This window comes from Chroicocephalus ridibundus, chromosome 14 (assembly GCF_963924245.1).
Source record: "Chroicocephalus ridibundus chromosome 14, bChrRid1.1, whole genome shotgun sequence".
NCBI classification, from domain to species: Eukaryota; Metazoa; Chordata; class Aves; order Charadriiformes; family Laridae; genus Chroicocephalus; species Chroicocephalus ridibundus.
Genome location: NC_086297.1, coordinates 11,850,191 through 11,869,084, shown reverse-complemented (window position 1 = coordinate 11,869,084; position 18,894 = coordinate 11,850,191). Strand labels below are relative to the sequence as shown.

Genomic DNA, 18,894 nt, shown 5'->3' with positions numbered 1-18,894 from the left:
TAGAGGGAGGCTGATGGAAAAACCACCCGGAAAGGCCGAGGGCTTTTTAGTCGCGCTGAAGTGAGGAGGTTTGGAGTGTTGCCTTCCTCTTTGGAGCCAATAAATCAGCATCTCCCTGCAGGTGTGGGTGCTCAGGTGCTTGCAAGATGCTACAGCCAAGGGAGATGGTGGGACATTACCTACAAAGGCAGAGCTGGAGCGCATCCTGCCATCGGCTTTAGGAGCTGGGCGTCCGAGATGCATCAGAAGGGAATTAACGTATGGGAAAACGTCGTACACGGTAGCTGAAGGTAACTCTGAGGAGGTGGGTTTACTATCTTTGCCAATTCCCTTTGGAATTAAATTGACCTCTCGGTGCGCCTGGCCTTTGGGGGCGCAGGGGTGACAACCTGGGGGTGCTGTGGGCAGCACTGGGGTCGTGCAGGACACGAGGCACCGCCAGCAGAGCCAAAGCCAGGCAAAGCGGTGGCAAGACCGTTTCGATAAGAGTTTTTTTGTAACCAGGTGCCACTAGCGTTGTACTTGTGTCATCCACAAAGCGTCGATAACGTTATCCCGAGACGACGATATTGGTGCCACAGCCATTTCGTCTGTATAGCTCAACGGGTGCTTCCGAACAAAACAGTTTTACACCAGTGTTGGTTACAGCTAGAAGAGGAATGGTGCTCGATGCTTCACACGGTGAACTGAGAAGGAGCACAAGAGTAATAAAAAGAGGCAACAGCAAAGATATAAAAAGCAAATTAAGTTTTTTATATAGTATTGTATTTACCAGTAACAGCTTTGCATTGCCTGTGAAGCGGCGTACTGAATTCAGCGAGCGTAGAAAACGCACTTGGCTAGTTAGGCAAGCAAAATGGACTTTTTAATGTTGTCTTCCATCAAAATGAAAACAAAACTGTGTGCAGGCAGTACTGAAGCGAAAGGATGTTTCGCTTGTTTGCGGCTGGATCGTGCACCATGAGATTAGATCGTATCAGGCTTAAAATCGTGGTGATGCTAATAATGACATCTGCCCTTTCTAAATTGGAAAAAAAAAATAAATAAAAAAACCTAGAGAGATATGAGAGACCATTAAACAGCCAGGTCTTTTACGATGAACGTTTTGTCTTCTGCGTAGTACGCTTATTTCTACAGTGCTTCTCTGTCGTGGTTTTTCAGGCGTTTTGTAGAAATAAAGTGTTAATTGGAATGCAGTACTGGTTTTGAGTAAGTCATACGAGGGAGGGCTGTGTCACTTACAGCACTAACGGATGCCAGAGCTCTTTATAAGCGAGCGGGGACGTTACCCCTGGAGCATGGGGGAATCTGAGCTCCGGGGTGACAGTCTGCGTGGCCGGGGGTTTTCCCTATATCCGCAGCTCCACGCCTCGCTCTTCCTCCCGGACGGCTCTAACCGTGGCGTCCCCATCTGCGTTTTGGGGACATCGTACACAAGAGACTGCTGCTCCGCTGCCCCCCAAGCAGGCAGTTGTGTGGTGGGTGGAAAAGAGGGATGAAGGGGACTCTGTCGTCCCCCAACGCCGGGACAAGGGGAAAGCGCAGACACCCGCTCCCCAGCTCGGAGCGTGTCCCAGCCCCGGTACCAAACAGCACCTTGGGGTCATCTGGGAGGGACTGCTGTGTGTGAAAAGGCTGTATTGATCACAAAATAATAAAGCCTAAAGTACTATTAATATTTGTTTTGCTTGGTCCTCAAAGCAAATATTTGGACATGTGCTTTAAAAAAGGGGCAAAAAAAAGAGAAGAAAAAAAAAAAAAAGGAAAAATACCCAAACGAGTGGCTGTTTCATTCAGAGGTTTTTCCAGTAGAATTTTTGGTTTACTTTTTTTAGTTTATTTTACTTTTTGGTAGTTTAATGTAAAGGTTAGGCAGCGGTGCTGCGTGTCTTTAGAGGTCCCAATAAATTTTTGTTTCTTCAACAATAACAGGATTAATTGCGTTGCAATTAATATTGTTTCTTCAACGATAACAGTATTAATTGCTGTAATATCTCTTATGCCGCACCGCAAGCAGGTCTGAGGTTTTTGCAGAGACACCGCAGGGAAGATTGTCCAACGAGAATGCATCGCTTGTACCAGCGCTTCACACGCTTCCACATTATTGCTTTAGAAGATGGTATTTTTAACTAAAAACTAGGGACTATTGGTAGTGACGTATGCTAGTCACACGGGCCCCCCTTGCTTGTTCTCCCCTGGGTCAGCCCAATTACAGACTTTTTTTGTCCTTAAGAAGCTCTGGATTTCTACATCTTTGCTTCGATCTATGACTTGCTAGAGAGGTCACGTTCTTATAGGTCTGAAATCTCTTTTACAGCATATGAACACAGCAAAGGATGAGCTAGACCCCAAAAATAACAAAATCTGAACTAAACACATAGTCCTTCAAGAGTATATCAGCTCCCAGATCCACTTGGTAAGCCGTTATGGCTGGAACCAGCTCTGGTAAGAGTGACCCAGAGAGCGAGAGATCCTTTCTGCTTCAAACAGGATCGTCATGATCCTTCAAATAGGCAGCAAGTAATAAAACAACGTTGTGCCTCGTTGCAAGGCAACCTCTTTGTTCCTTTACACTCGCCAAAAACAGATGGAAGAACAACCAGAAGGAATAACCGTATAGTTAACTCTCCCGTCTTCCTTTATAAATGAAGCGGGAATGTACTTGTTTCTTCCCTAAAGAATGCTTTCTAAATTGTTAGTGTACAAAAAACGCTGGGCAGCGTGTTTCAGATGAGCTTTTACAGCATGTGAGCGAACTCGCAACTGCTGAGGGATCCTCAGGTTTGTGCCTGCCCTATGCTCACACCCGTTGCTCCAAAGAGCAATTTTAAAATCCCTGTCACCTTGCGCTTTCTTTCCTGCAAGCTCGGTGCCTTTCTGTAGACTGCGTAAAAACTGAAGCTTAAAGCTTCCCCTTTCTTTTTAGCTAGGCTGCTCGGCCTTTCCTTATGTTCTAAAAATAGTGATCTGAGGGTGTTATTCTATTTTGAGCTTTTTCTACCACATCCACACCACATCTACCCATCCAGTTGTTTGGTATTTTTTTGACCTGTGCCTGGCGCAGACTTTTATCAAGCTGCTTGGGAAGAGGCGCGGTGAAGCGAGCGCTGGGCACGGGCAGCTCTTGCAGAGGTACCAGCCCCTGCCAGTCGGCACAGACACTCAGCTGCCCTGCGGGAGCGAAGAGGGTGGCTAAAACCCCCAAACCTGGCTTTGTAACGGTGCACGCTCCTCAGTGGATGTTTTTCAGATATGTTAGAGATTAGGAAAGGTGAGGCTTCAGAAAAGGTAGGGCCCTGGAGATGCTGGGAGGGCTGGAGCCCCTCTGCTGGGAGGACAGGCTGAGAGAGCTGGGGGGGTTCAGCCTGGAGAAGAGAAGGCTCCGGGGAGACCTTCCAGCCCCTTCCAGTCCCTGAAGGGGCTCCAGGAAAGCTGGGGAGGGACTCGGGATCAGGGAGGGGAGCCACGGGACGAGGGGGAAGGGTTTTAAACTGAAAGAGGGGAGATTTAGATGAGATATCGGAAATTAATTTATCACTGTGAGGGTGGTGAGCCCCTGGCCCAGGTTGCCCAGAGAAGCTGTGGCTGCCCCATCCCTGGAGGGGTTCAAGGCCAGGTTGGACGGGGCTTGGAGCAACCTGGGCTGGTGGGAGGTGTCCCTGCCCAGGACAGGGGGTGGCACTGGGTGGGCTTTAAGGTCCCTTCCAACCCAAACCGTCCTATGATCCTATGAAAAGCCACTTTTCCTCTTCAAGCTCTCCCTCTCACTATCTCCACCTGACATCGACTCTGGGTACTACGCGTTCGCCCTTCACGGAGCTACAGCCGTGCCTCCTGACGGAACACCGGCGGGGCTCGGCCCGGCTCCCTGGCGCTGCGGGAGCCTCTTCCCTGGGAGGAGCTCCCTTCCCGCCGCAGGCGCTGCGGGCAGGGCCGGGCCGGGCCGGGCCCCGCGGTGCGGGTTCTAGGGGTGGGGGTGCCGCCGCGCTCCCTCAGGCCCGGCGCGGGGGAATCAGTCCCAACGGTCGCCGGGCCTCGCACCGCCCCCTGACATCACCGCGGCTCGCGCCCCGTCCCGCCAGCGCGCACGCGTGGGAGGTGGCCTGGGGTGGGGCGTGCCGGGATTGGCCGGCAGCGGTGACGTGGCGGCGGCAGGCGGAAGTGAGGGGGCTCCCACCATGCTACGGCAGGTGAGGGGGGACCGGGACCGGGGGGACAGGGACCGTGGGGCCCTGGCCCTGGCCCTGGCCCTGGCCCTGGCCCTGGGGTTGAGACCGGGCCCGGGACCGTGGGGGCCTGGGTCGGACCTAAGGCCTGGGCCCGGGCCCGAGACCGTGGGGGCCTGGGTCGGACCTAAGGCCTGGGCCCGGGCCCGAGACCGTGGGGGCCTGGGTCGGACCTAAGGCCTGGGCCCGGGCCCGAGACCGTGGGGGCCTGGGTCGGACCTAAGGCCTGGGCCTGGGCCCGGGCCCGAGACCGTGGGGGCCTGGGTCGGACCTAAGGCCTGGGCCTGGGCCCGGGCCCGAGACCGTGGGGGCCTGGGTCGGACCTAAGGCCCGGGCCCGGGCCCGAGACCACGGCGGGGCCTGGGCCGAGGCCTGAGGCGGGCAGGCGGGAGCGGGGCGGCATCGTCCGGGCCCCGGGAGTGTGAGACGGATCGATGGGAGCATGGATAGGCGCTTTCTGCTGTCCTAGGCCTGCAGCCCCGCGGGCTGCGCTGCCAGCGCTGGGGGCCCGGAACGCGACAGGGGTCGCTGGGAAGCGATCGTGCAGCGATTCACAGTCGGGGGGAGCGCGGGAGGACGGGGCAGGCTGATGTTCTGCGGTGCTGCCCGAGGCTGGAAGCCGCTGAGGCAGGGCTGGGCTCAGGGAGAGGGTTTCTGGATGAGAACGCTCGCTGCTGGCATCACCTTTCTGGAGGGCCTGTGATGGAGATGCGCCCTGTCTGTAAAAATAACCAATTCTGGTTCCATCACCAGTCTGTCTGCTAAAACGCAGGAGGTTGTGAACCTTAGCCTGATGTAGAAATAGCTTTTGCTCTCTAAGAAGGATGAAGAATAAAAGACCCTACTCTAGGCTGTGAAGTCAACTGCTTGGGTGCAAAAAGGATTCTTGGACTCACGTTGTGAGATTATGTCGATTTCACAAAGCACAAATCAAAACGTTTAATACTGCTCTTTTGTATATGGTTAAATCTTCAGATGCTTCCCAAAGTCATTTTGGTCTTAAGGTGACGCTGTAATACTTCTGAGTAACCAAAATTCTCACTACTTGAAAACTCGTTCTTTTTTCTCACATAACTCTTTGCACCTGTTCCCCGCTTTAGGACAGCAGTGATGACATTGAGGATGTGTCTCTCTTTGATGCAGATGATGATGTATCCAGGAGATCAAAAAAGTCAAAAATAAGGTCAGTGGCAGTAGAGAGAGTTTCCAGATGAGGTCTATGTGGGAGCCTGAGGAAGGCAGGACTGCCGTATTACATTGAAATACGTAATGGCAAATACTTTCCCTATTTGGATAGAGGTAATGGAAAGTGACTTTTACATAACTGAGAGAGGCAGTTCCGGAAGCTCAGCTTGAATTTGTAGGTCTGTGCCATCATGCCTCTGAGTGCCCTCACATTTAATACATGTTTGTCTTTCTGTGCGTAAGGAATCTACGCTGATACAGTGACACTCTGTAACTGGAGGTTCTCACCACATCGAGTGCTGGTTCTGGGCTAGTCCATTATCTCTTCCCCAGTCTTTGTTCTCCAGTATGTCTGGTGCTGCCCTGCTGTCTGCCACGTCCTGGCGTAGTTGGTCCAGCTGCCTCCTTCCTCGTTCTGCCCAAACTCCTGCCACAGAGCAGCGTTCAGACACAGGTGCTGTGGTGCCCCTGGCTCTGTACTGCATGTTTCTGACCTGGAAACTGCAGAAATCAGAAAGAAGGGCGAGTCTGCTGTGTTGAGAAACGGGATCTTTCCATCAGAGGTATTTCCTCTGTCAGAACTTTTTTTGAATTTACACCATTAAAATTGCCTTACATTGGACAGCGGGTAAAACTCCCTTTCCCCTTCCACCCCAAATTCTGTTTGCGCGTCAGGTGTGGCTGCACATAGAATGTGTCTTCCTTATGATGAGCTTCTAGTCAGTTTATTTCCCATATTTTCAGTAGTTGTTGCACGCTGGGTTCATGTTACAATGCTGACCCTCATCTTGTAAGTTGGCAGGAGATTGCCTTGGCAATGTCATTTCTCTGAAATTGCTTCAGTCTTGTCTGAAAGAGCTGTGACTGCACTGTCCTTCATTCCAGGCATCCAGTGGCGTCATTTTTCCACTTATTCTTCCGAGTCAGTGCGATAGTTGTCTATCTGCTCTGTGAGCTCTTAACTAGCAGCTTTATTGCCTGCATGGTGACAATTATCCTCCTCTTGTCGTGTGACTTTTGGGCTGTAAAGGTAAGTTCCTAATCCGCTTTCTGTTATTTTTGTCTTACTATATAAGAATAATTGAATGAAGAATTCACGTCACAAAAAAAAGTAACTTCTTTGTGCCTTTCCAACAAAATGATACCCAAGTACTGTGATGTATTGCAATAATACAATAATTGAAATAATAACTCTTAAATCGCTGTTTACTTGACTTCTTATTGAAAATCAAATACAGGACATCTATTATTAGCCTTTCTTTTAAAGTAGCGCAGGCTTAGTTAGATCACTCTCGAATCACCAGAAATATGCCTTACTTTATATTATTACAGTAATTTGTTACTGCACTGGACATATCAGAAAATAGATTGCTGTGGATGTAAGAGCCATGTAATCTTGTTTGCCCAAATGTGAAGCATTGAAAATAGCAACCCAAAGAGCTGGACTTTGGCAAATGGTTTCTTTTAGCAGAAGATGTAAAGCTCATGGCTTTTCTATTTCAGAATGTCACCGGGCGACTGATGGTTGGCCTTCGCTGGTGGAACCAGGTGGATGATGATGGCAGAAGTCACTGGGTATTTGAAGCCAGGAAGGTAAGTTTCTTTCTTTGTATTTTTTTTCCTTCTTTTAATTGTTTCTGTTTTATGAAACCCCTATTAATCGGCGGTTATGCTTGTGATGGTAGATTGCTGGTTTACTTCTAGCCACTTCCAGATCTGTACCCACGGGCTTGTTCCACGTAGGCTGCTGAATGAGCTTTGCGATTGTTGAATTATTTAAAAATTCTCATGATGTATTGATCTGGCTTAATGTAAGTAATAAAGTTGCACGTAAAATGCAATAAATGTTCCCATGTACCATCAGTGACCTGCAAGTTTTCTGGTGTGAACTTGGAACAGGTGATATAGCTTTTATCTCCTATAGAAAACTTATTGGAAGTAGGAAGAGAGATAATAGCATTTGTCATGGCTATTGCTTTGCCTTTGTGTTCATGATGGCTCCTGCTACCTCTTTAGTATCCCATCTGTCAGGCACTTGACAAGGTGTCCCGTGTTTAGCCTTTTGATCCCTGTCTCTTATCTCTGTTTGTGTGGAGCTAATGGGATGCAGATCTGGACTGAGGTGAAGATCATTTCCTGCGGTCAGGACGGAAGTCTGCAGTGGTGCAGGGGCTTGAACCTGAACCTTTCTCCGTCTGAGTTTGTGCCCTCACACTACAGGCACATTCTTTCTCAAAACTCTGCTAGTTTAGAAAAGCTAGAACATGCTGGGGACGGGGGGAAAGGTAGCTGAACTGCTGTTGGTGCTGGAAATTTACCCATAAGTTGTTAACCCAGTCCAGATTTTTTAACTAAAGTGAGAAGTAAGTACTTGCTTGGGATCTCCTGCTCTGTAAAGACTTTATAAAAATCGGTAGTGTAGTGTGAATCAGACCTCTGTGTGTAAAGAAAAAATTACCCTACTTTGATCCCTAAGAGGTATCAGTATTTAGTTCTGCCAGTGCTAAGATTAGTGAAATTCTGGTTGTCTGTGCAGTGATTTGGAGGTAGAAAACATTACCGGTTTGGCTGTTTCTAGGCATTGTGACTGAACCATGCAGTAAATATCATGTTTCCCAGACTTAGCCTTTTAGCCCCAAGCATTCCAAGAGTATTTGATGCTGCTGCCTCCCCTGTTTCTGATAGAAAACTGACAAAAGGGTCCCTTAAATGGAAACATCTCCTGCGCAGAAAGATCTTTACGTGATGTAGAAATTGATCTAGGAAGCACCTAGTTCTGGTGTGTGGGGGCAAAAAACAGGGGGCTTCTATATTCTGGGCTGTTTGTAATGGCAATGTGAACTATACAATGGAGCAGCCTGTTAATTTCCATTTCCTTTCCATTTCTAGGTATCAACACAAGGGAGTAAAACCTCATCAGAAGCAGAGTCCCGAATTTTCTGGTTAGGTCTAATTACCTGTCCTATGATCTGGGTGATATTTGCTTTCAGCGCTCTCTTTTCTTTCAAAGTGAAATGGCTGGTGAGTGGACTCCCTCAACTCAGTAGGAGAGCCTGTATGTTACAGGCAAGGCGGTGTAAATCAGTGACTGTTTTCCTGTGTCTTAGGCAGTGGTTGTGATGGGAGTGGTGCTTCAGGGAGCCAACCTTTATGGTTATATCAGATGTAAAGTCGGCAGCAGAAAGAACTTGACAAGCATGGCAACCAACTATCTTGGGAAGCAGTTCTTGCGGCAGGTAAGATTTCTGGGGGTTCGGAAACCCTCCAGCCATATTTGTTTCTCTCCATCAGCTCCCTTACTGCCCGGGCCGTGAAAAGAAAGACTGAAGACGTTATTAGTAGTTCTGCAGGGGGAACCTTCGCACCTTGCTGCGTTGTGAATTTGAGCCCCCTTAGTGAAGTCACAGAATAACTTGCTAATTGCTGGCATCAAGTTCCATTTGCAGGGCATCGTGAGCTCATATTATTTGCTGGTGCCATGGACAGGTGCCATAGAAGTTCCTGGAATATGGCTGCTATACTGGAAATAAGGAACACAGTGAACGTGCTGACAGCGTGAAAGGGGTTTTGATAAACTACTGCTCTTGGATAATGCGTTGCTAAATTATTCCTTCCATTGCACTGCTTCTTCTTCAGGTTGTGCTAGCCACAAAGCCATGCATCTGGAGGGATGTTGCGTTGGTCCCTGTGCTCCAGCGTGCAGCTGCAGCGTGTGGCTCTTAGCCAAAAGGGCTGCTGCTGCCCCTTATTTCTTTCTCACTTCCAAACAGCTCTTCTTAACCAGTCCTTTTCTGCCCCAGAGCTGGGTTTTCTTCCTTCCTTCCATAGGTCCCTGCAGCAGTAGGCACAACCATCCCTGTTCCGCTTCTAGGCTGTCGTTTCACTTCTGCCTTTACCGAGTTTCCTGGCTGTGGCTGGCTGGATTATGCAGCTGGCTCTGGGGACAGGTGGTTTGGCTGCCACAGGTTCACAAATATTTGCCGGAATTATTGTCGTTAGTGCAATCGAAAACTCAACCATTGCTGAACTGTTCTTCTTGGCAGTCTGTGCCGGGATTGTGCTCTTCTGTTAGCTGGGTTTGCTTCTGAATGCTTTTACTGCTGCAGCGGTTGACCAAAGGCCCAGACCAGTCTCGATCTCTGGCAGAAACGTCTGTCTTGCCCCAGAATCATGGCAGTGAGTCACACAATTCTCCCATACTCATTGTCTTCTTTTTTTTTTTTTTTTCTTTTTTTTTCCTTTTTTGCCTTCTGCAGACTGTGGCTAAAGAGGACCAAACAGCATCCTGAATGTGGCGGAAGCCTCAAGCCAGACTGGATTCACAGTAGTGGACAACAGAGAGTGTTGCTCTGACCATGAGATTTGGGAGCTGCATACGTGAGGTGTGAATTAAAAGAAGTAAATAAATTGTGCAAGACTTCAGGTTAATGCTCCTAGCGACTTATATTCGATTTTCCACTAGCGGTTTGTGTTTCAGTCCTTTCTTTAGTTTGATTAATTAGAATTAATTTGCCTAAACTTTAAATCAAAAGTTATCCTAGGTAGCTTTCGTACAGGTTTAGAACTACTGGATGAATTAAGAGAAAATTGCCGGACATCTTCCTTCAGAAAAACCATGCACAAGCCGAGCCTTCTGTTATCCAAGAATTCCCCAGTTCCTCCAGCAGCTGGTGCCTCAAATAGTTTCAGTTGTGGACTTTGCTGCGTTTTGCTCTCAGAGGTCGTTGCTGCTTCTGTTACGGAGTTTAGGTAGCGCTCTTTTGGCTCCACGTCTCTCTCATTCTCTGATTTGATGGTGATTGTGGTGAAAGACGTCTAAAGAAAATGTTGGCTTAGCAGGAAGGTTATTGAAGTCTTGTGGAAACTGCAGAAAGTGACTTCTGAGCAGCTCCAGTCCTTTTTGGTTTTATATCTGAAGCTTTCTTGGAGGTCTCAGTAACATCTTAAACCCCTGGATTTATGGGAAGTCCCCCTTCTACCTGCAGGCCTGTGTATGGAGAGCGTAGCAGGAGTAAAACCAGGTTACGAGGAAGGTTGCAGGCACAATTTCAGAGACGGAGTGAATCTGAGAGCAGTCATTGTCTGACTGAAGCTGTTAAAGCGATGCCACCCGGCGGCGTGTCGGCCGGACAGTAGCGTGTGCTTGGTGCCACGGGTCTTCTCTGGCCAGGAGGGCATAGGGTGGTGTGATCTGCGGTTTCCTCACCAGCCCCTCGGCGCAGGATCGCAGGGAACGGAACCGGCAGGGGTTTACGTTTGTTGAATCCATGCAGGGTGCTGTCCTCAAGCCGCGCTGCTCCCCACGGAGTCGGGGGCGGGGGGGGGACTGGAAAAAAGCCTTTTGTAGGATGGTGAACGTGGCGGCTGGCAGTGTTCGCTTAGATGGCAGAAAGTGGTGTGTTTTGTGTGAAAAGGTCTGTGAAAGGGATCCGTTCCTTCTTGTCACGTCGTTCTGTTCAAGGCAGATTGTGCTTTCGCAGCGGTGGATATTGTAAACTTTGGCTGAGGTATTTTAAATTAAGAATGTGGTTTCTTTTTGCATTAATGGGTATTGTAAATTGTGGGATTGCATTAACTCTCTCTCCCTGTACTGTAGCAATACTTGGGAGCTGTACATTTGTTTAACTCTTTGGATTGATACCTTCCTTTTGTAAATATGTATTTATAAAATCTTGAAATTAAAATAACGCTTTGTTTAACCAGACCAGATATCCCTTCTGTGATTCGTGGCTGAGCTCTATGTATACGCTGTCTTCTTGTAATGTAGTTTTAGCAGGGGTTACTTGTCAAGTTAAACCGTGCTGTTGAGCGAGCTCTGGCACAGTTCCTTTCACCCAGGGGTCTTGGACAGTTTTCCCTGTGCAAACGCTTTCTTCGTAAGCGTGCTGGAGTCGTTATCATGCAGAGCTGAAGTAATTATCCCTCTACAAGGCTCGGTTGGAGTGGGTGACGTTCCTTCTGAGGGCACCGAGAGGGCTGCTCTGCCCAGGTCCCTGGGCAGGCGCTGCTGGCAGGTGGCAGCGGGCCACCACGTAGCGGGAACTTCTAGTCCCCATTTAACCTGGAAGAGATGATTTATTTCTAAGGAATGAATGTAAACAGGCCAAATGAAGTCAAGTGCTGAAATGAAGATGCTTCTGCAGCCGTGCGGGGATGCGCAAGTGCAGCATCTGGCCGGTACGGCGCGATGGAAGGGAAATCCTTTCTGCTTCAGTCCAACGAGCCCCCAATTTGTTCGGAAGGACGGCACCGACTCCGGCACAGCTCCAGCCACAAGGTAGTTGTTTTAAAACGTGTTGAAAGTTTTGGACTTAATGTTTATTCCCCTGCTGCCGAAGCTCCCCCCAAACCGCTGGAAAATAGAGTGCGCTTTTCGGGAAGTTGCAGTTTATTTAATCAAGGACACAGGCATTTATTAGTACGTGTCTTTAAATATAGCCCTCTTTGGCTTATTTTTAGCCTCTTGGCAAGCGTTCAGTCTTTCGGCTTCTGAGAAGCTGGCATTTTACTGCATTTCTCCACGGTGTGGATCAGAACCAAATTTCTTATCGCTGCTCCAGTTGGGTGTGAGTCGCGTTTGATTTTTCACTCGCTGCCTGCTGGGGTTTCCTGTGAAGCAGGAAGCGGGAGTTGCCGCAGAATGGGGAAATTCTCTGAATGTGCTTTTCTTCGGCAAGCCTTGGGAATCCACGCTAAGCTGTGTAATGGTGGCCCCACCTAAGACCTCCGGGCCTGGGTGGTGGCTGAACTTCCAGGGTTTACAGAAGCAGAAATATTCCAAGAACAATAATAATAAAATACTATTTGCTCTGAAATAGCAAAGTATGCCTCAGGTGTTGCAAGCACAGCTGAAAGGTGGGCTTGAAATCATCCTCATTTTACAGGCAGAGCTATTTTGTGTCCTTGGAGCATTAGTGTCTTGGGTCAGCGAGGAGCTTCTTGCGGAGCTGGGGACAGAACGGGCCCTGGGGACATATGGTATCTATTTTGGGGTGCGTGAGGCCTCATCCTTCCCATGTGTCCTAGGGATACGCTGCTCCGTTGCGCTTTGGCGGCAGCGGCGACCTGTCCCCTCCTGCTGCCTCAGACCAGCCTTGGTTTGTCCTCACCCACCGTGGCCTTGCCAGCGTGGCGCTGGCGTCCCCAGGGAAGGCGCCTCATTTCAGGGGCAGAAGCGAGGCTTTTTCTGACCTCGTGCTTTAACACGTTACCTTGATGCACCTGGATATTCTCAAAACGCAAAAGCTTAAGAGGCAGTTTTGCCCCGTTGGGTGCATCTCCCCATCCCTCTGTGCTACTCCCAGCCCTGGGGAGAGCCGCAGGGCAGGGCGAAGGAGGGATGCTGAGTGCGCGCAGGCGACCTGGCCCCGGGGAACTTGGGACCTGTCTCTTTTTTTCCTCTATAGATTTCTTGGAGACTTGCTGGGCCCGGAGGGCGGCGGGGAAAGGTCTATTGTAGTCCCTTGGCAGAGGCCACGCTCAGCCCTGCTCACGCAGGACAGGACATCCCAGCTGGTATTTCCTAAACAAAAAGCTGCAGTGACTAATGGAGAGTGACCTTTGGGGAGACCAAAGGGAGCGGGAATGCGGGTGAGGAGGGTGGATGTTGGCCAGGACCCAGCGCTGCTTCCAGGGCTCCTGGCAGGAAGGAATTTCTCGCTTCCCTCCTGCTTTTCTGTGCAAAACAGCCCCAATTTGGGGAGCAGGCGTCCCTCCCCGCCCTGCAAACCCACGGCAAACCGAGAGCCTCCCCACCGCCCTGATCGGACAAGCGAAGGGTAGAGAGAAAGGAAACGCTATTTCTGTTTTACTGATAGCAGCATTTTTATACCACAGAGGACACGTGAGCGCGTTGTTATCTGCTTGTGTGTGCCGAAAGCAAACCGGGTCCATTGAAGGCGATGCCAGTTCCTTCCTGTCCCCTCTGGTGCCAGCGCGTGGCTCGGGGCAGCTGGTGTTGGGGACACGCTGTGCTGGTTTCCGCCGCTCAGCCACAGCCTGCAACGCCCAGCTGCTTGAATTTCACTCCTTTTTCTCAGGGGGAGGCATCGCCTTCGGGTGCTGCTGTGGGGACAGCCTTTTCCTTGGGTGCTGCTGTGGGGACAGCCTCTCCCTCGGCTCGTGGCAGTACGTGTGCTCCCAGCTCTGTCTCGAAGCTGCGAGAACGACCCTCTGGGTCAGACCGAACCCACCAAACCCGAGGTTTGTCTCCAGCAGTAGCTAATTCCGTGTGCCTGGCAAAGGCCGTATGGAAAAGGCAAACTCGCAGCCACTCCAGGAACACCTTTTGTACTCCCACAGGTTTGTGGCTTCCTCTATCACCTGATGGATTTTGCTGCCATTAATTTGACCGACTCCTTTCTGAGCCCGCACAGGCTTCTAGTATTTGCAGTGTCCTGCGGCAGAGAGCTCCACAGATTAACGCTGAGCGTGGAAAGATGCTTCACATCTCGTTCGCGTGGAACCTGCCTCCAACTTATTTTGGTGCCCGTGTGGTAAGGGAAGAGAAGGCCAGGGGTATTCTGTGTTTGCCACCATACGCGGCGGCAAGATGCTGGGTTTTATGTTAAACTTGGGGTTTGAAATCCCCAGACAGACTGAAACTACTGTTGGGATCCTGCTGGATCAGCTTGCTGAAGAGCCAGGGTCTCTCCTCCCAAAAGCCACCAGCTCACGCTGCACCCCCAGGAGCAGTTGGCATCCCCCAGGAGAGGGATTACTGTCTGCCAGGACTGTCCCAGCAAGGCCACAGGTTTAACTGGAGTAAAGATGTCCACGAGGACGTTGTGGCTTCACGTCCAAGGGGACTTTTGTAAGGAGACAGTTGAGCAATTGGACCTCAAGAGAAGACTGGGATGTGGGGAGTTGTGGGATTCCTTCCAAGTATCTTCCTTTTCTATTCCTGGCAGGGCTGAGGATGACTCAAATGCTCTGGAAGGGCTGGAAGGTGCTTTGATGCCCGGCAAGGGAAGTGAGCCAGTGTGAGGAGGAGAAGAAAGGCTGGGGCTGAGACACTATTTGTAAGACATCTTCATGTTTTGGGCTAGTCCCGGCTGTGTGCCTGGTGCTTTACCGGGGCAAGCAGCACAAGGGTACACGTTTTTTACGGTGATACTCAGCAAGGCTGGCAGGGGTTGTCCCCGTTTCTCAAGATGGGTAACGAGGAGCAAAGCCAATGTGGATACACACACCAAGCCTTGCCCAGTGGCTGGACTGGGCCGGGGCTGAGCACGTCCATCGCGGGGCAGGAGCCGGCCCTGGGGGGGACAGTGGGGGCAGCACGAGGAAAGACAGGGCTTTTCTCGCAGCGGCCAGGCTGGGGCTTCCCTGGGGTGGTGGCAAAGGCCAGGAGTGACCCCAGGGGATGGAGCCCCGGAGATGGGGGGGAGCATGGTTGGGTTTCCCTGGAAAGGGAAGCATCTCGATTTTCTAAGGGATATTTAAAGAGGAGAAGGAGGAGACAGTATTTAAACCGTAGTGTAGTGCAAGGTAGAAATGGGCAGCAGAGGTGATTTTAGGCAGGGAAGCTTAGGGCCGTAGGGTATAGGCTTCAGGTCACGTCACGCTACTGAATTATCTCTAGCACAGATGAACTACATCTGCTTCAAATAGCTGGCTTTGTTCACATTAAAACGGCCACTCTGCATCATGCCAAAGGTCACTGTAACTCCAAATCCAGTTTCGGACCCTGCCGATGCTGAGGAAACGAGGGTGTAAAATAACGATGCCCCTCTTGCACCTGCTTAAAGCCTGGCAGTCGGTGGAGCGGGATCTCAAAGGCTGTGTCCGCAGCGTCGTCGCTAACAGCTAGGAATTTGTCTCAGGACTCGGTGGCGTCCAAACCCTCCCATGGCGAGGTATTTCCTACAGAAATGAGGTGTTCCCAGGGAACCCCTTTGGTGTCCTTCCCCTGGTCTGAAAGCTCTTATTTTATTCCCATCCTTTGTTACGGATTTTTTCCACAAACTAGTCATTTGTAAATTATCCGATTAATGGCTATTAAAGCCAGAATCAGCTCATCCCCCAGCTGCTTGCCACACGTTTCAAAGAGCTTTAACATTTGCCAGGTGGGACTCCCCTCGCCAAAAGCCACCTTGACGCTCTTCAGCTGTTTCCTTATCTCTGTGAATCCCGGTCTGTAGAAGCCCAACCAGTTTGCTCGGTGTAGGAGTCGGAGTTTTCTGGTCTGTTGTTCCTCATTGTCCTCCCAGAATCCTTTAAAAAAAACAAAACAAAACCAAACCAGTATCGCGCTTGCCACCTTCCACCCGTGTTGGCAGCGGGAGACGCAGTCGGTTCGCCGGGGGATTAGTGACTCGGTGGGTTCATCCCTGAGCCCTTCGGGCTCCTCCTGCGAACCTCTTTGGCTTGTTGAGTTATTCCTCTTCGTGCCGCCAGCTTTGCGCAAACCTCCTTCTATTTAGTTCATTTTGGGTGAGTTCTTTAGATATTTTTTTTTCTCTTTTTTTCTCTCTTTTTTTTGGTCACACACAGCAATGTGTAAACAACTCCATAGTAACCAGTGGAGTACATGAGTCATGTAGCTTTTCTGCCGCGGGACAGACTCACTTGCTCTTGCCTACTGCCGTGTTTCCAGACTAGAGCAGGGTTTGGTTGGTGAGATGATTACTCACGGTTTCCTACTGACTCTGCCCATGTGGAGTCCAGCCCTTTTTTGACGGTTTCTATGACTTCTTCCCCGTTAGATAGAGCTTCTACCCCTGCGGGACCTTCCACGCTTGTCCTCTGTCCCCTCTGCTCTAAGGTTTTAAAACTCCACGGAAGTTTCTTTTAACTAGGAAGCCGGATTATATTTTGCTTTTGTTGGAGCCCTCCCTCACATCTGGACCCTGTTTCAGAAGGAATTTGAATCGCCCACCGAAACTGCCTCTAGTCTCGGGAACTTCCACACCCGGCTTCCCAGCATCCGAGAGCCCACCAGGCCGGGGAGGGGCCTGACCCCACCTGCGGGCAGAGGTCCTGACCCAAAACCTCACCCGGAATCTCTCCGGATGAGAGGAAAACGCAGGGTCTGTAACATCCCATCCACATTAAGCGTTGGAACAGGCTGCCCGGGGAAGTGGTTGAGGCACCGTCCCTGGAGGTGTTTAAAAGCCGGGCAGACGTGGTGCGTAGAGATGTAGTTTTAATCTAAACTATGTTGTGGTTTTTGTCAGAGTTAGGTGGACGGTTGGACTCGATGCTCGGAGAGGTCCCTTCCGACCCAGGCAATTCCATGATTCTATGATCCCTGGGGGTTTTTTCTCTCTGTTTGCAGCCAGGTGGGGGGTGAAGCATCCCCTGGGGTTCCAGGGGACTGGGCAGCCCTTAGGGGACGTTAACCCAGCTTTTTTGTTAGCCTCTGGCCAGTGACCCCCCCCCGGGCAAAACCTCCTCATGCCCCCTTGGTCCTTGTGTCTACGGGCAGCATCAGCAAACATCTGGAGCAGCCTCTGCAGCTGGGGCCCTCCAGGCTGCGTGACGCACTCCATCCCTCTCTGAACCCGCACGGCAGCAGAGGGAGCTCTTAGGCTTTTTTTTTTTTTTTTAAATTAATTAAATTTTTTCTTTTTTTTTTCTTTTTTTTTTTTTTTTTAAATGGAACAAAGAAAAGTTTTCTGGCAGGGCTCGTTGGAAACGCCTCTGAGGATCCATCCTACCATGTGAGAAGCGCCAGGAGGAACCTGCCAGCCCGGCGCATCCCATGCGAGCGTGGGACAGCGGTGGGAAGGGTGTCACCTCCCCGGGCGTCACCCCTGGCCGCGGCCGCCCGTCCTCCCACCCCTCGCAGAGGGGTGACAAAGAGGGAAAACAATAACCGAAACCACCTCTCCTTCCGTTAGTGCTCCCTCTGAGCCTTCTGGGGCCGAGCGGGGATATAACGGGAACATGATTTCACCGCCCTGATGTTACGGGGTGGTGTGAGCAACCACTTGAGCTGGAAAAAGTAAGTAAATAGCAAATTTATTCCCAGCTGGGTGTGTGTGTGTGGGACCGGCTGGCTGGGTTGTCTCCTCAAACAGACCTGGGGACCTTCCCGATTTTGGGGAGTAAACTCTTGATTTAAATAAATGGTTTGTAGGATGCGGTTCAACCCTGCAGCCCTGTGCCGGGGGACACGTCACGCCCCCATGGGTCCAGCATCCCTCCCTGGTCCGTGGGCTGGGTGTTCCCCAGAGCAGCGCCGCGGTTCGGGATGCAGGGATGGACGTTTTACCATCGCTTTTAGTGGGAGCTGCCAGGTTTAGTTGTTGGACACCACTGTAAAAACCATGTCTGCTGCTTCCAGGCTCAACCACGTATCGTTGATGCTTAGAAGCAGCAGCTAAATGCTTTCCCTGCTATTTAATTGATGACATTTTGGGACGATAGGACACAGGGGACGGGACAACCTGGCACCAGTGGCAGCCAGGACCAGCATCACGTGGGTGCACTTAAACTGGTCCAGCACAAAGCGAAACAGATCAACCCCCATAATTTTTTTTCTTCTGGTGGATTCAGTTTCACTTGGCGTGGCCGGGGACGGGGAAGGTGATCCCGTGATCCATGAGGGGCAGTGAAGAGCCGGCGCAGCACCTCTCACCTCTCACAGCCCGCACCCCATGCCAGCCCCCCCCCCCCCCACCTCGGTGACGCTGTGGGGTGCAACGCTGCTCCCCGGCACCTCCATCCCACCTCGATGGCTTTCCACAGCTGACAACCATGGGGTTGTGGTGCCTTTTCGCAGCATAACCCTGAGCCCAGGTCCCTGGAGCTCTTGGGAACGTCCTTAGGAAAGACCTGGCTCCCTCAGGTCCTTCCCAAACCACCACCCCCCTGCCCCCCCGGCCTTGCAGCACTTGGGTCTGGCTGGTTCTGGTGGTGGGTGAGGAATAGCCGTCACTTGCTCAGTGACATTTCAGCGCCGAGCCATGCTTTCAAATTGTCGGGTCTGTGTATGCCCCTGCCACGGCCGGTTCCTACCCACCAGCTCCCAAACCCATCATGACCTGGTTTTGCAGTTGCTCCTCATCCCTCCTCGCTCCAGCCAAGCGGTTCGGGCCCCTCTACTGGGGTGGTCTCACCGAGAGACGTCAAGTACAAACATCCCCAGTGTAATTTTTGGCAACGTCAAAGTTTCTGGCTTCAGATATATCAACAGGACTTGTCATTACATTTAGCTGCTTTCCCCTACCCTCGCTCCCCTGAGACCTTACATGATTTTCGGATCTCTACAAAACATCTGACCTGGTACCCGAGCCTCGGATTTCATTTTCACAAGGTGGGACTGCAGTTTGCCTCCCCTGGCTGACATCCCCATCCGTGCGGAGCCCTGTCGCATCCTCATCCTCCATCATCCTCATCCTCCGCCAGCGTGGCAAACGCCGTGACCCACGTGTGTCTCGTGGCTGCTTCTCGCTCGGGTCTCTCTCCGGGCGTGGGGCCAGACATCGCTGTGTGTGTGTAACACAGGGGTTGGGCTGGGGAGGGTCTGGGCTTTATA

General features: G+C 51.0%; 1 protein-coding gene across 1 annotated transcript; it reads left to right on the top strand.

The window, feature by feature from the left end:
- The first annotated feature begins 4,091 nt into the window (after positions 1–4,091).
- Positions 4,092–11,113, top strand: TVP23C (trans-golgi network vesicle protein 23 homolog C). Its single transcript, XM_063352285.1, has 7 exons — positions 4,092–4,190; positions 5,327–5,409; positions 6,297–6,441; positions 6,915–7,004; positions 8,301–8,432; positions 8,519–8,647; positions 9,668–11,113. Exons 1-7 carry the CDS (start codon positions 4,179–4,181, stop codon positions 9,698–9,700), a joined length of 624 nt encoding a protein of 207 aa, XP_063208355.1. The 5' UTR covers positions 4,092–4,178; the 3' UTR covers positions 9,701–11,113.
- The last annotated feature ends 7,781 nt before the right edge of the window (positions 11,114–18,894 follow it).

Coding starts and splice junctions, on each gene's coding strand:
- TVP23C (XM_063352285.1), top strand. Junction 5,410..6,296: donor TCAAAAAAGTCAAAAATAAG/GTCAGTGGCAGT, acceptor CCTTCATTCCAG/GCATCCAGTGGCGTCATTTT. Junction 8,433..8,518: donor CTTTCAAAGTGAAATGGCTG/GTGAGTGGACTC, acceptor CCTGTGTCTTAG/GCAGTGGTTGTGATGGGAGT.